Here is a 16808-nt window from a genome sequence, read left to right as displayed (position 1 = left end):
GCAGAAAATGGAAATCATTATCATATACAAATACTGAACATGGACAAAAACAGAATTCATCATCTTTCCCCCTTCTCACTCTACCCCTCCACCCGACCTATCCATCAATGTCAATGGCTGCTCACTTTCCCCAGTCCCACATGCCCGGTGCCTCGGGGTGATCCTCGACTCTGCCCTGTCTTTCAAGCCACATATCCAAGCCCTTGCCTCCTCCTACCGTCTCAAGCCCCAAAAATATTTCCCAGATCCGCGCATTCCTTTACCGCGACACCACAAGAACAATAGTGCACACCCTTAACTTCCACCTTGACTACTGCAACCTCTTACTCTCTGGCCTCCCCCCTAGCACTCTGGCACCACTCCAATCCATCCTAAACTCTGCTGCCCGACTAATCCACCTGTCTCCCCGCTATTCCCCAGCCTCTCCTCTCTGCCAGGCCCTTCACTGGCTTCCTATTGCCCAGAGGCTTCAGTTCAATACACTAAACAATGACAGGCAAAGCCATCCACAACCTGACTCCACAATACATCTGTGACCTCGTCTCCTGGTACTTACCCAGATGCAACCTTCGATCCTCACAAGATCTCCTTCTCTACTCCTCTCTCATCTCTTCTTCCCACAACAGCATCCAAGATTTCTCCCGTGCTTCCCCCATACTCTGGAACTCTCTACCACAACACATCAGACTCTCACCTACCACGGAAACCTTCAAAAAGAACCTGAAGACCCACCTCTTCCGACAAGCCAACAACCTGCAGTGATCCTCAGTATACTGAACCACCACATGACCAGATCTACCCTCTCCTAGTGTATCCTCACCCATCCCCTGTAGACTGTGAGTCTTCGCGGGCAGGGTCCTCTCTCCCTCTGTACTTGTGTGTGCCTTGTATTGCTCATCTTTATTGTACTTGTCTATATTTGCCCCTTTTACATGTAAAGCGCCATGGAATAAATGGCGCTATAAAAATGTATAATAATAATAAAATAATAAATACAAATAGAGCAAAGTTCGCCCTTACTTTAATAGGAGATACAAAACAAAAACACTGTTCAGGGAACCACAAAATAAATATGGGATCAATGACAAACAAGAAACAACGAAAAAAAGGGAAAAAAAAAGCGTGCAAATGCAATTGGGATCACAAAAATGTAATACAATATAAATTTATTAGACAAAACTAATGAACAACGACATATAGTTTTTAAAAAAATTTAAAAGAGCAAAGATTACCACTAGTGATGAGCGAATATACTCGTTAATCGAGATTTCCTGAGCACGCTCGGGTGTCCTCCGAGTATTTTTTAGTGCTCGGAGATTTCGTTTTTATCGCCGCAGCTGAATGATTTCCATCTGTTAGCCAGCTTGATTACATGTGAGGGTTGCCTGTAAATCATTCAGCTGCGGTGAGGAAAACTAAATCTCCGAGCAATTAAAAATACTCGTGCTCGGGAAATCTCGAGTACCAAGTATATTAGCTCATCACTAATTACCACATGTAAAGTATTCCACCATGGGTGTCAACAATAAAACTAAAGGTACAGTCACACATAGCGACGCTGCAGCGATACCGACAACGATCCGGATCGCTGCAGCATCGCTGTTTGGTCGCTGGAGAGCTGTCACACAGACAGCTCTCCAGTGACCAACGATCCCGAGGTCCCCGGTAACCAGGGTAAACATCGGGTAACTAAGCGCAGGGCCACGCTTAGTAACCCGATGTTTACCCTGGTTACCATCCTAAAAAGTAAAAAAACAAACGCTACATACTTACCTACCGCTGTCTGTCCTCGGCGCTCTGCTTCTCTGGTCTGGCTGTGAGCGCCGGGCAGCCGGAAAGCAGAGCGGTGACGTCACCGCTCTGCTTTCCGGCTGACCGACGCTCACAGCCAGAGCAGGAGGAGTGCAGAGCACAGCGCTGGAGGACAGAGAGCGGTAGGTAAGTATGTAGTGTTTGTTTTTTTACTTTTAGGATGGTAACCAGGGTAAACATCTTCTTCCCCGACCAGCGATCTCCCAGCAGGGGCCTGATCGCTGCTGCCTGTCACACTGGACGATATCGCTAGCGAGGACGCTGCAACGTCACGGATCGCTAGCGATATCGTCTAGTGTGACAGTACCTTAACACCTCACCTTCAATGTCACCTTAGGCTTAAAATCCCGAATGAGCAATGCAATAAGGTAAGTTATGGTCTTGAAACTGAATGTATAAATACTATTTACTGTATATGGGGCAAAAGCAGTACAGTCATAAATACCCTCCCTGCATGCACAATGGTTCCAAACATGCATAATGAAAGGGAAATAAGAAAGCACAATAAGTCCATAAATGTGCAAAAGAAACAAATCAGTACTGCGGAAATATACAAAGAGGCATATATCACACGCCAATATGGGTGATAAATCACAAGAGCCTGGAGAAAAACCTGAAGGCAACATAGGCCAATGATCAAGGAGGAGATGAGGACCCCACGTCTATCGCCAACTCTAGCGTGGCTTCATCAAGGGTAAATGTGGCTCCGCAATGAATGGCGCGGCATTGTGCATAGCTGACCTACTGCTTCCTTCACACGGGGCTCTCAGGATTGATGGGGGTCCCAGCAGTCAGAACCCCAGCGACCAGGGAATTATTCCCCATCTCATGTTAGAGTATAACTTAAAAACTCCAACAGAGAAATGTAATATTTATTCATGAAACAGCCCCTTTACTGAGGCTGTAGCATGGACAGACAGTAGGGAGTCATTTATTCCCAATTACACTAATTTAACGTGATTCATATCTACCTGTACAGTGAGCACACAATATAAAACAAACCAACTGCTTGAAGTCATGCCACCGTGTTGTAACCAACCGCTACAATAAATGTGATAAATTGCTCCAATAAATTACAGAAACATACAACACGTTCCTCTTTCCAGGCATAACCCTGGTTACACACAACAATACACAATTTACCTTGTTCCATATAATGTAGAATAAGTCTCGCCAGCGTTACTTTCATAATACTTTCACCATGCCCTGTGGTTGATACGGCACCAATATTGTTATTGGCGTAACCTCCAGAACCTGCATAAAATAAGAAAAAAAAACATTGTTAGAAAGGTGCAAAAAAAAAAAAATTAAAAAAGGGAGTTATTTCTTGGTCTACTTTTCTAAGATATATGAGAAATATGAAGATATAGTAATTACACATTATAGGAAAACAAAGGCATATTGTCCAATGCATTCTGTAACCCTGATAAGACACTTTACAGGAAAAGGTGCGTGACAGCATGCAATCATATGGTCTACACTGTAAAAAGAATAAGGCTCTACTCAACACTGCAATATTTTTGGCATACAATTATGATGACTGTTGCAATTCTACATTACATCGAAGCTTCGATCTGTTCAGGTACAAAATAAAGGAATGCGCTGAACGCCCCTAATTCTCCATTACAATGCGATGTGCGACATCTAGTGGTCATTCTGTAGAATACAAACTTAGAAGTAGACACGTTTCTTACAACAAATGTAAAGGTTTCTTTTGTAAGCATGTGTCAAATTATTTACATTTAAGTGTTTTTTAGGATATCATAATAATGTGAGATACCCATAGGGAGTACAGTCTTGTAGAAAATAAATGAGCAACACACATTTTCCATTTAGCACTGGTAAATGTTCCCCCTCTGCCTGTGTTTTTTTGGAAAAACACTCTATAATAGCATTTATTGATGTTCAGGGCATCTTACTGTACATGGATCATCCGCATGGGTAGGTGCCCATACAACACAGGCTGATCAGCTTTCAAGGTGCAGATTTTTTCCAAACTGGAAACGTAGCACTGAGAAGCAGTACAGTCCTTTCTCTATGAGACTGCGGGTTAGACAGACATCTAGTGGCCAAAGTGAAAACTGCAATATGGATAGACTTCAGAACTGATTTTTATTTGGGTTTGTTAATAGGGCAGCTAGTGTGCCGTTCCAACCACAGCATGTGACCGCTGCAGGCAATCAACAGGTCTTCTGCTGTCTAACTCACCATCAGTGCTTAGCTCAGTGACTGGCTGCAGCGAACAGATGCTGCAGTCAGTACATCACTGCTGCACCCAATCAACAAACACCAGCAGGGAGCAGTCGCTGGAACAGCAAAGACAACAATTAATGCTGCTTATTTTATTATGGTAAGCCGAAAGAAGCTTTGGTCCCAATTTTTTATTAAACGGTCAGTCCCTTTACGGTAGGACTCTAGCTTTAAGAGGTTATATAAAAAAATATAGTTCTTACCGATAACGGTATTTCTCTGAGCCCATGACGGCACCACGGAGAGAGGGGATCCGCCCACCAAGGACAGGAAACCTACGGATAAAAAGGCGGTACCACTCTCCTGCATCAGTTGTTTTACATAGAGAACGATGGGAGACTACTAAAACATTTGTAAATTTTAACTGTTTATCATAACGAGATACCGCGTGTTTAAAGACTATAAATAGACTATGGCACTAATTTGATGTGCGCACCCATAAGTGAAGGGAGGGAATGTACGGGTGCCGTCATGGGCTCAGAGAAATACCGTTATCGGTAAGAACTATATTTTTCTCTGATCGCCCATGACGGCACCACGGAGAGAATTGCATAGATAGTACATTCAGGGAGGGACCACCGCCTCCAGAACCCTTTTACCGAAAGTAAGGTCTGAAGAGGAGATTAGGTCCAATCTATAGTGCCTATAGAATGTGGATGGTGAAGACCAGGTAGCAGCTCTACATATCTGGTCTATGGAAGCTCCGGCTTTCTCCGCCCAGGAAGTTGCCACTGCCCTTGTTGAGTGAGCCTTAACCTCCCCGGGAACGGACATCCCACTTGCCGAGTATGAGAGACTGATGGCGTCCGTGATCCATCTTGCTATGGTGGCTTTGGATGCTTTTTTCCCCTTCCGGGGACCCTGGAAACACACAAACAGAGAGGGATCCTCCCTACTCTCTCTAGTGGCTTCTATGTAATGTAAGAGACACCTTTTTACATCTAGTGTATGTAATGTTTGTTCCTCCTTATTTTTAGGGTTGGGACAGAAGGAGGGGAGAGATATCTCTTGGGACCTGTGAAATTTTGAAGCCACTTTCGGTAGATATGCTGGGTCTATTTTTAAAATGACTCTATCCTCTAGAAATTGTGTGTAGGGAGGATTAGCTGAGAGAGCCTGTAAGTCGCTAACCCTACGGGCAGAAGTGAGGGCGACTAACAGAGCAGTTTTTAGAGATAAATTTTTCAGTGAAGCTTCGCGTAATGGTTCAAATGGAGTACTAGTCAGGGCTTTAAGGACCAAGTTTAAGTCCCATTGAGGAACAACTTTTACTGGAAGAGGCCTCGATCTTCCTGCTGCCCTGATAAATCTAGAGACCCATCTGTTTGAAGCCAAGTCAAAATTGAATAGGGCTCCCAAAGCTGCCACATGAACTTTTAGGGTACTAGTGGCCAACCCCATCTCCAACCCATTTTGTAGGAATTCTAGTATGGAAGCAAGGGGAATTTCTTTCCCTATTCTTACACCTGAAGAAGACAGAAATTTTTTCCATACCTTGCCGTATTGTTTTGTTGTAACCGGCTTCCTACTTTGTAACAGGGTTGAGATTAGCCCCGGAGAGAACCCTCTGCTCTCTAATAATTTCCTTTCAAGAGCCAAGCTGTCAAGTGCAAGTTCTTGACTCGAGGGTGACAGACTGGGCCCTGCGACAATAGATCCTGAAGGTCTGGTAATACCCAAGGGTCGGATATTGACATCTTCCTCATCCATGAGAACCAAGGTCTCTTCGGCCAGAACGGGGCAATTAGGATGACCAGCGCCCCGTCCTCCCGAATCTTCCTCAGCACTGCTGGAATCAGAATAAGAGGAGGGAAGGCATAGACAAGATGGTGACCCCAAGATATCAGGAAAGCGTCCACCGCTACTGGGTTCCCCAGAGGAGATAGGGAGCAAAAGGAGGCTACTTTTTTGTTTAGATGGCTCGCAAAGAGATCTATTTTGGGAACACCCCATCTTTCTGTGATCTGGGTGAATATTGACCGATTTAGTTCCCATTCCCCCTGTTTTAGGCTGGACCGGCTGAGGAAGTCTGCTTTGTAATTGTCTACTCCCTTTATGTGTAGGCTTGTTAGGGATAAGAGATTGCTCTCGGCTATTTGCAGGATTGAGCCGGTCACTTCCATTAGATTTTTGGAACGGGTACCCCCCTGGTGATTTAGGTAAGATACTACCACCCGGTTGTCCGACATTACTCTTACATGGTGAGAGTGAAGGACCCCCAAGAATTCTTGAAGGCCAAATTTTACTGCAAGGAGTTCCTTCATGTTGGAGGATTTGTTTACCAGAGATGGAGACCAAATGCCCTGGGCTACTAGGTCGCCCAGATGGGCCCCCCACCCTGAAGGGCTTGCGTCTGTAGTCAGGACTTTCGAGACCTGAATTACCCATGGGACTCCCTGGGAAAGGTTTTTCTGCGATTTCCACCATGTTAGAGAGTGATTGGTGCGAGGAGATAGAGTCAACTGCCCGTCTAAATGCCCTCCTAGATGGATTTGCTCCGATAATATCTGCCATTGAAGGACTCTCGAATGTAATTGGGCCCACTGGACCGCTGGAATACAAGAGGTCATGGAGCCTAAGAGGGACATGGCCTGACGGAGTGTTATGGAGGGGAGAGATTGGGTTCTTGATACTAAACTTTTTAGTTTTTGTATCTTGTACTCTGGGAGCCGACACTCCATCTTTTTGGAGTCTATAGTGAGACCTAGGTACTCCTGGACCTGAGAAGGCATTAGTCTGGACTTCCCTACGTTTATTAGCCAGCCCAATTCTTTTAAAGAATGCATCACTATTGCCAGTTGATCCTCGCAATGTTGCGGGGAGGAGCCTATCACCAAGAAATCGTCCAGATATGGAACGATTAGGGTATTTTCTTCCCTGAGGTGAGCCATTACCTCTGCTATCAGCTTTGTGAAAACCCTCGGGGCTATGGCAAGGCCAAATGGTAGAGCTGAAAATTGGAAGTGATTTAGGACTCCCCTGATGTGAACTGCCATCCTGAGGAACCTCTGGTGATCCTTGTGTATTGGGACGTGATAATATGCGTCCTTTAGGTCCAGGACCACCATGAAGCATTGGGGAAACAACATTTTGATAGATGATTTTATCGTTTCCATCTTGAATGCTTGAACGTCCAAGTAATCGTTTAGTTTTTTTAGATTTATAATGGTCCTGAAGGAACCGTCTGGTTTCTTCCTCAGGAATAGAGGGGAATAGTACCCTTGCCCTCTTTCTTGTGGGGGAACCTCCAGGAGTACTCCCTTTTTTACTAGCCCGATGACCTCGTTTTCCAGTGCCAGCTGTTCTTCTGCTGAAGATCTTATAGATGTCATCGTAAAAGAGGGACGGGGCCATTTTTTGAATGTCAGCCTCAGACCTGATTCTATGATGTTTAGAATCCATTGACTGGAGGTAATCTTTTTCCAGGCTGGGAGAAAGAGAGATAATCTCCCTCCCACCTGGGGCGAACCTTCATTGAGAAGGCTTCTTGGTATCGCTGGGGTTTTTGTTAAAGATGAACCCCTTGTTCTTGTTCCTCTTATCCTCCCACTTTCCCTGGCCTCTCCCAGGGTTCTTACGGAAAAACCTCTTGTTCCGAAAGGGCTTTCGGTAAGAGGGGAGACCTAGAGAGGGAAAGGACTTTTTCTTGTCCCCTGCTTTTTCCAAGATATCATCTAATGTGGAACCGAACAAAAACTCCCCTTCGCAGGGGATAGTACACAATTTTGTTTTTGTTTGTAGATCGCCAGGCCAATTCTTAAGCCAGAGGGCACGCCTGGCCGCATTAGCAAATACTGCCGACCTGGCAGCTAATCTTATAGAGTCTGCCGAGGCGTCAGCCAGAAAGGCCGCAGCTCCCCTTATTACGGGTAATGTCTTCAGCATCAAGTCTCGGGAAGTTTTCCCCTTTAATTGACCCTCTAGTTGATTCAACCAGATCATTAGGGAGCGAGATGTGCATGCTGCTGCCACTGCCGGTTTCAGGCCTCCTCCCGCTGACTCCCAAGAGCCCTTGAGGAAGGCATCCGCCTTCTTGTCCATAGGGTCTTTTAGGACCCCCATGTCCTCGAACGGGAGAGCGAATTTCTTTGATGCTTTCGCTATTGCTACATCTAATTTGGGGGCTTTTTCCCAAAAGGAGCAGGATTCATCCTCAAAGGGGTATTTCCTTTTGGGAGTTAGGAGAGTCTTTTTCATGGGTTTTTTCCATTCCTTTTTGATTAGCGCTGCAATTGTTTCATTAAGCGGAAAAGCTCTCCTCTTTTTTTGTTCTAAGCCCCCAAACATAATGTCTTGTGCTGATTTTTTAGGGTGGGAGTCTACTAACCCCATAGTACTCCTCACTGCCTTTATGAGGCCATCAGTGTCCTCTAATGGGAAACAATTGTGACCTCCTGAGGAAGAAGTGGATGACGAAGACGCGGAGGAGGAGTCGGAGGATACCGAACTCGCACTATCGCTGTCAGATTTAGAGACTGGGGACGGGGACCTGTGTCTGGTCCTTCTCCGTTTTCTTCCCCTTTTAAGGGATTTAAAGGTGTCTTCCACCTGCTCTTTAATCAGGTTTTTAAGATCTGTTGCAAACCCGGGCAGGCTTTCTGATACCGTCTGCTGTATGCAGGAATTACATAGCTGCTTCTCCCAGGCGAGTGGAAGATCCTCTTTACAGATGGCACAGACCTTGTGCTTGGTTTTACCTACGCTTTTCCTTCCCTAAAAGAGACAAATAATAACCTTACTGTCTCTAACTTTCACGAAGATCAACTTACCACCTCCAGGACCCATAAATACCGGTTGGGAATTCTCAGCCTCTGGCTTTTTCCCCGACGCCGTGCTGGACTCCTTGCTGTGTTGAGACCTTTGGCGTTCTTTGCTGGTGTCCTGGTAACCTTTCTGCTGCCGCCTTTTTTGCTGCTGCGGCGATGCTATAGGTGGAGGTGATTCAGGCAAGGGAGATGCCGGGTCGCTCATACTGCTGCTGCTGGTCTGCGCAAAACAACGCTTGCTACGCTGGCGCTGACGCGACTGCTCCTGAGGCTCCTGCCAATATACAGCAGAGCCACTGGGGGAAGTAAATCCTCCCATTTAAACTTTCCCGCTGCTCCTCTTTTTTTTTTTTTTTTTTTTTTTTTTTACTTCCCGGCGCCTGCGCAGTAGCGCCCGGCCGGCACGAGGAGCGCTGAAACGCTGGCGCCTGCGCAGACGCTCCTGCGTCTTGTAGAACGCCTAAGCGTCATGTCGGGATCTATGGAGCGTCCAGCTACGGCGAGGAGCGCCGACGCCTGCGCAGTCGCTTCCGCGGCGCCCCGGCGTCTCGCGAGACCAGCGCAGTCCCGGGCATGCGCCGACTTTCCAAGATGGCGTCCGGAGTACAGATATGGCGCTGCTGACCGGCACCCCCGGTCCTATGCAGACCCTTATTGCGCGGCTCTGCAAGCCCGATGGCGTTGCAGTGTGCAGGCTGACGCGAGCTAGGGGAGGGCCACGCCGCACCTCCCGCAACCACAGAGGGACCCCCCTGGATGTTGCCGCTGCTGCATCTTACCTGAGGAGGTGACCGCGAACTCCTTGTCACCTCCTCCACGCACCCTTGAGGCCCACTAGCCCCCAGCGGTGGTGCCTCGGGTCACCACCCCAGCCGAGGCAGAGGGACCCCAGCTGCCTGAATCGGACTGGTTGGCCCCGGAATTCCAACGCTGACTGGTAAGTCCGTAGGTCTCCCATCAAGGACAGGAAACCAACTGATGCAGGAGAGTGGTACCGCCTTTTTATCCGTAGGTTTCCTGTCCTTGGTGGGCGGATCCCCTCTCTCCGTGGTGCCGTCATGGGCGATCAGAGAAATTGTGTATTTCATAAATTGGTTGCCGGTATGTTTAATACAACAGCTTATAACTAGTGATGAGCGAGTGTACTCGTTGCTCGGGTGTCCTCCGAGTATTTTTTATTGCTCGGAGATTTAGTTTTCATAGTGGCAGCTGAATGATTTACATCTGTTAGCCAGCTTGATTACATGTGGGGATTCCCTAGCAACCAGGCAACCCCCACATGTACATGCCTGGCTAATAGCTGTAAATCATTCAGCTGCCGCGATGAAAACTAAATCTCCGAGCAATAAAAAAATACTCAGAGGACACCTGAGCGTGCTCTGGAAAACCCGAGCAACGAGTACACTCGCTCATCACTACTTACAACCTGTCCATTTTCCTTTTATCTCTGAATTTAAGGACAAGTTCTATAACAAATTAATTCACTTTGCAAACGGATTTGAACACTTGATTAGAAACTGGCTACCAGGCCTACACAGGACAGTAGGCCTATGTGTCTCCATGGTAACAGACTACACACAAACTGTGTGTAGTCTGACCCATCAGTCACACTTCTCTATCATCTTCTCCCTGCTTATTGTTAATGTACAATAGGTGAACAAGAAGTAGTGGACAGGTGAAGAAGAAAAGACTAGAGCCTAACCTGGTGACTTTCTCTTACCTATACAGGCTGTATCACCCACACGTCCAACCATTTTATTCGTCATTCCACCAGTAGATGTTGCACAGGCCACGTTACCTTTACTGTCTATGGCAACGGCACCAACAGTTCCCAAACCTCTACAAATACAGGAATATTGCAGACAGGCAAACAATTAAGATAAAGGAGACTCAGTTTATCTACTAAGTGGACATTATAATTGCAACAGATTTGATAACCATTGCCTCCATTAAAATCCAAATCAAATCCATGGTAAACACACACCAAAAATCTGGAGCTAGTCATTACCTTCTTAAAGAAAAGCTGTAATCAACACTCAGCAGCATATTAGACGTCCGTGATCATATGGGCGTATAGGGGCTGTTCACGGTATCTGTGAGGACATGGGTTTGCGGCACTTCCTAATAGACCATCATTACAGCTTCTCTTCCCACACTTGTTAGTGCAGCTTTCCTCGGTCTTCCCTTGTGCAGTGTTTTTCAATTAGAAAGATATTATGTAGGAACATGTGAGCAGACCAGTCCATCATTTTCCAGGTTAAAGGGGTTGTCCCATGAACAGAATACATTTTAGTCAATAGAGCTTGAAAAAAAAACACCAAATGACTAAAGTCTATTTTGTTTGTGGGACAACCCCTTTAAGAACAGGAGAGCTGTGACCGTGAATGTTAACTCTGACAGCGGCATTTAACATGCATGGAATTGATGTGCGTCATTCCATCAGCGCGCCTGCGACGGGATTGCGGGACGTTGATTGACAGCGGGGGGCCTACAGAAAACCTGTGTGCTGGTTATTATGGAGCTCCTATAATACCCGGCCTGCGGCTGCGCCTCAAAGGAAACCATGATTTTTGCTATATGCAGCGATTATGTGGCATCGCTGTATATAGAACAATCAGAGGATCGCAGCTACAGGTCTCCTAAAGGGACTATTAAGATCAGTGAAAGGTAGAAATTAAATGTTTTAAAAATGAATAAAGAAACATAAAAGTTCAAATCATCCCCCTTTCTCCCATTAAAAATAAAAATATTAAAACTAAAACACACATGAGATCGCTGCATTCAGAAAAGCCCAATCTATCAGAATATGAAGAGCGAAAAAATAAAAATAAAAATTAACCACGCCAAAATTGCAGGGTTTTTTTTGTGGCTGCCATTCCATGAAAAATGCTATAACAAGCAATTAAAATCTCACATCTATTCCAAAATAATATCAATTAAAACTCTATCTCACCCTGCAAAAACAACCATCATACAGCTCCATCAACCGAAAAATAAAAGTTACGGGTCTGACTGTTTTTTTGTCATTTGTTTATAATAAATTCTAAAAAAAATTGTACAAAAAAAATGTAAAAATGCAACGACACTATTGTTTTTTGGTTTTACAGTGTTCATGGTTAGGTATAAATGTGCTTGGAAACATGATGGCCCAGGCCATTTCAGTTATGGCAATACCAAACATGTACAGATTTTTTTTTCTATTTAAGTGATCAAAAAAAAAATTCAGAATATGGAAAACTTTTCTAAGACCCATATTTTTTTCAGTTGATGGGGCCCAGCAAGGTGAACAGTCTGTTTTATACCAATTTTGTGTAATTAAGATGCTTTGCCGGCTTGTTTCTAAAAAAAAAAAAAAATTAAAAAAAAAATTGTTTAACCCAACAGGCTCCTGCGATTGCATCCCATTTACATGCCGCAGTCAGAGATTGACAGTGGCATTTAAATGGTTTACAGCTGCGAGAAAACGGCACCAGCCACGGCTGGAACGGCAGGAACAGGTTAAAGGGGTTTTACACCACTGGGACAACCACCTCAATTCGTATGTTTTCCCCCAGTAAAATAAGAATACTTAGGGCTCGTGTACACCACCGTTTATCTTGGACAAGTGCTATCCACGGTTTTCACACTTCGCACTTGAATCCATGATTTCCTATGGAGCTGTGTAAATGTTCAATGTTTTCCTTTGGAGCAAGGAAAAAAAATTCTCTCACTTCCTTCGGATGTATACAATACGCCTGAAGGTGGGGAAAGTGAAGCCAGGACCAATTATTACGTCACGTGATTCCTACAGCCAAAAATCAAGCAATCCCCAGCTGAGCCAGTGTTGACACCTCTGGAACTGCGCGGGCGACGGAAGCGAGTATAAGGGAAGAGTCAAACAGCCGTATAACTCCAATGAGGATCGCAAGACATTGCTTGGACTGCTCTTCGGCTCTCCCAACCCAAACATGGCGTCATGTATTTCTATGCAGCTGTCACACTCTGGTCGGGAGAGCTGACGGCCAGTTCGAGCATTGCGTTGCGATCCTCGTTCGAGTCATATGACTGTCTGCCTCTTCCCTGTTATTATTTTACGGAGACAAACATATGGATGGAGAAGGGGTTGTCTGAATAGAGGAAATCCCGTTTAAATAAGCACTCCCATCAAGGTTTTTATTATTTAAATATATTGCAATCATCATATTATATAGCACTGTATACTTACAATTGCTCATTTTGCCTTTCTACCCAGTTAATGTTGCTCTTTTCTCTGCTCTATGTAAAAACAAAGTCTCTTAAATCTGAATTTATCATTCCGATCTCCAGCTCCTGACAAAGCTGCTCCTTCCTTACAGTCAGAAATTTTTGCGGTGGCTTATGACTCATACAGGTATGGCTAAGGGTAAGAGCACACGTTGCGGATTGGCCTGCAGAATTTTCCGCACAGAATCTGCATCTCTTGGCAGAAAACGCTGGCCAAAATGCTTGCGGATTTAATGCGGAATTGATGTGGATTTCTTGCGGATTGTTATGCGTTTTTGATGTGCGGATTTGCCTTAATGTATAGTCAATGGGTGCAGCAATGGTGCGTTTCGCACAAAGTAGTGACATGCTGCGGAAAAAAAACGCAACGAATCCGCGTAGATTTTACCGCAGCATGTGCACAGCTATTCTCAAATTCCCATTGACTATTATTGTTACTGAACTACACTGCGGATTTGATGCAATTCCGCGCGTCCAAAAATGCTGCGGAAACGCATCAAAATCCGCAATGTGTGCACATAGCCTTACGCTTATTTGATCAAAATAGTGTCAGCTAAGTACCCAATGTTATTTACTTACTGCAGGGTATTTGTTCATTTTGTTTTTTTGAGCAGCCCGGTATCAGATGACCTTCTCAAGTAAAAGGGGCATAGCCTGCTATAATTTTGAGAAAACCCCTGATCGGAGACCAAGATACTCTGGGGTCTGCGAGAACTCAATTTGGAAAACAGTTGTTTAAACAAAGTATAGCTTACAATTGACATGCCACTGGGTTTGAACCTGGTGTTAGATTATGCCTCCATCTCTCTCTTGACCGTTCAGTGATGAGTTGTTCACCCTTAACTTCCGGAATGCCTTGTGCCTTAGCAAAGAGAGATGCTCCTTTAGACGTCAGAAGCATGTGATCTGTCTAAATAAAACAAAAAAAGGTAATTCATTGAAGAACATTGGGGAAAAAAAACAAAAAAAAACAAAACATACGAGCGTGAGATTTCTAATATCTCACAGCTTTTGCTGGTACTGTAAAAATCAGTTCCATTTCTTAAAAAAAAAAAAACGCAGCAAAAACAGTTTATATGAACATAGTAAAAAAAACAAAAAGGTTTCTATGAAAGATGTTATGACTGTCATATTCTTATTTCCACATTGCTTCTCATTATTTTCAAGATATGCTTTCTGTGCCACTTTAACCCCTTCACGACATATGATATAACTTTGACATATCAGCTCACTACCTTTAATAAGGGCTCGATTTAATCAGCAATAATGTGCCTCTAACAGCCGTGGGTGGAGTGGAGTTCCTCCTTCAGCTGTTAACCTGGTAAATCCTGCTGCCAGTCAATCTCTGACAGTGGCATTTAACATTCCGTCGGCTCACCTATGACATGATCACGTGGCACCATGACAGCCTAGGATTACAATCCTCCTATGAAAGCCAGCGCGTTCAAGAAGATTGTGATTTTAGCTATACATAGCACAAGCGATCGGATGATCGCAGCTTTAGGTCCCCTAAGGGGGCTATTAAAAGTGAAAAAAAGAAAAAAGTTTAAAACTATGAAAAAAAAAAAAAGTTCAAATCACCCCCTTTTGCCCCATTAAAAATATAACATTCGGCTTATATGCTTTCCTAGTCCGATCAAAATAAAAAATTAATCTGATCGCAAACTGCTTAACAAAAAAAAAAAAAAAGCCAGAATTACAGATTTTTGGCTGCTACAACACTAATAAAATGCAATGAGAGGTGATCAAAATATTGCATCTACACCAAGATGGAGTCAGTAAAAACGTAAGCTAGGATCTCAGAAAACGGCAACAAAAGCAAGATTTTTTTTTCAGCACTTAACCCCTTAATCCCATATGACGTACTATCCCGTCGAGGTGCCCTGGGACTTAATTCCCAGTGACGGGATAGTACGTCATATGCGATCTGCCGCGCTCACGGGGGGAGCGCGGCCGATCGCGGCCGGGTGTAAGCTGACTATCGCAGCTGACATCCGGCACTATGTGCCAGGAGCGGTCACGGACCGCCCCCGGCACATTAACCCCCGGCACACCGCGATCAAACATGATCGCGATGTACCGGCGGTACAGGGAAGCATCGCGCAGGGAGGGGGCTCCCTGCGGGCTTCCCTGAGACGATCGGTACACGGTGATGTACTCACCGTGTACCGAGCGTCTTCTCCCTGCAGTCCCCGGATCCAAAATGGCCGCGGGGCTGCATCCGGGTCCTGCAGGGAGCACTTCCGGGTCGCCTGCAGGCACTTGGTAACGCTGCAGCGATGAATGAGATCGCCGATCTTACAAAGTGCTGTGCAAACTGTAAGATCAGCGATCTGTGATGTCCTCCCCTGGGACAAAGTAAAAAAGTAAAAAAAAAAATTTCCACATGTGTATAAAAAAAAAAAAAAAAAAAATACTAAATAAATAATAAAAAAAAAATATTATTCCCATAAATACATTTCTTTATCTAAAAAAAAAAAACCAAAAAAACAATAAATGTACACATATTTAGTATCGCCGCGTCCGTAACGACCCGACCTATAAAACTGTCCCACTAGTTAACCCCTTCAGTAAACCGTAAGAAAAAAAAAAAACGAGCCAAACAACAACGCTTTATTATCGTACCGCCAAACAAAAAGTGGAATAACACGCGATCAAAAAGACGGATATAAATAACCATGGTACCGCTGAAAACGTCATCTTGTCCCGCAAAAAACGAGCTGCCACAAAGCATAATAAGCAAAAAAATAAAAAAGTTATAGTCCTGAGAATAAAGCGATGCCAAAATAATTATTTTTTCTATAAAATAGCTTATATCATATAAAAGCGCCAAAACATAAAAAAATGATATAAATGAGGTATCGCTGTAATCGTACTGACCCGACGAATAAAACTGCTTCATCCACTTTACCAAACGCGGAACGGTATAAACGCCTCCCCCAAAAGAAATTCATGAATAGCTGGTTTTTGGTCATTCTGCCTCACAAAAATCGGAATAAAAAGTGATCAAAAACTGTCACGTGTCCAAATAGGTTACCAATAAAAACGTCAACTCGTCCCGCAAAAAACAAGACCTCACATGACTCTGTGGACCAAAATATGGAAAAATTATAGGTCTCAAAATGTGGAGACGCAAAAACTTTTTTGCTATAAAAAAAGCGTATTTTAGTGTGTGACGGCTGCCAATCATAAAAATCCGATATAAAAAATGCTATAAAAGTAAATCAAACCCCCCTTCATCACCCCCTTAGTTAGGGAAAAATAATAAAATTAAAAAAATGTATTTATTTCCATTTTCCCATCAGGGCTAGGGTTAGGGCTAGGGTTAGGGTTGGAGCTAGGGTTGGGGTTAGGGTTGGAGCTAAAGTTAGGGTTAGGGTTGGGGCTAAAGTTAGGGTTAGGGTTGGGGCTAAAGTTAGGGTTGGGGCTAAAGTTAGGGTTAGGGTTGGGGCTAAAGTTAGGGTTAGGGTTGGGGCTAAAGTTAGGGTTAGGGTTGGGGCTAAAGTTAGGGTTTGGATTATATTTACGGTTGGGATTAGGGTTGGTATTAGAATTAGGGGTGTGTCAGGGTTAGGGGTGTGATTAGGGTTACCGTTGGGATTAGGGTTAGGGGTGTGTTAGGGTTAGGGTTTCAGGTAGAATTGGGGAGTTTCCACTGTTCAGACACATCAGGGGCTCTCCAAACGCGACATGGCGTCCGATCTCAATTCCAGCCAATTCTGCGTTGAAAAAGTAAAA

At 44.5% G+C, this 16808-nt stretch overlaps 1 protein-coding gene across 3 annotated transcripts in view; it reads right to left on the bottom strand.

The window, feature by feature from the left end:
* Window positions 1-16808, bottom strand: part of ASRGL1 (asparaginase and isoaspartyl peptidase 1) — a 75830-nt gene that overhangs the window by 10099 nt on the left and 48923 nt on the right. For all 3 annotated transcript variants that reach the window (XM_069726614.1, XM_069726613.1, XM_069726615.1), the window contains exons 4-6: window positions 13826-13980; window positions 10549-10667; window positions 2956-3066 (exon numbers count right to left, since the gene is read on the bottom strand). In XM_069726614.1, the coding sequence (XP_069582715.1) occupies window positions 2956-3066; window positions 10549-10667; window positions 13826-13980 (385 nt within the window). The remainder of the gene's footprint in view (window positions 1-2955; window positions 3067-10548; window positions 10668-13825; window positions 13981-16808) is intronic.

This window comes from Ranitomeya imitator, chromosome 5 (assembly GCF_032444005.1).
Source record: "Ranitomeya imitator isolate aRanImi1 chromosome 5, aRanImi1.pri, whole genome shotgun sequence".
Taxonomy (NCBI): domain Eukaryota; kingdom Metazoa; phylum Chordata; class Amphibia; order Anura; family Dendrobatidae; genus Ranitomeya; species Ranitomeya imitator.
This window is presented reverse-complemented; position numbering and strand designations above follow the sequence as displayed.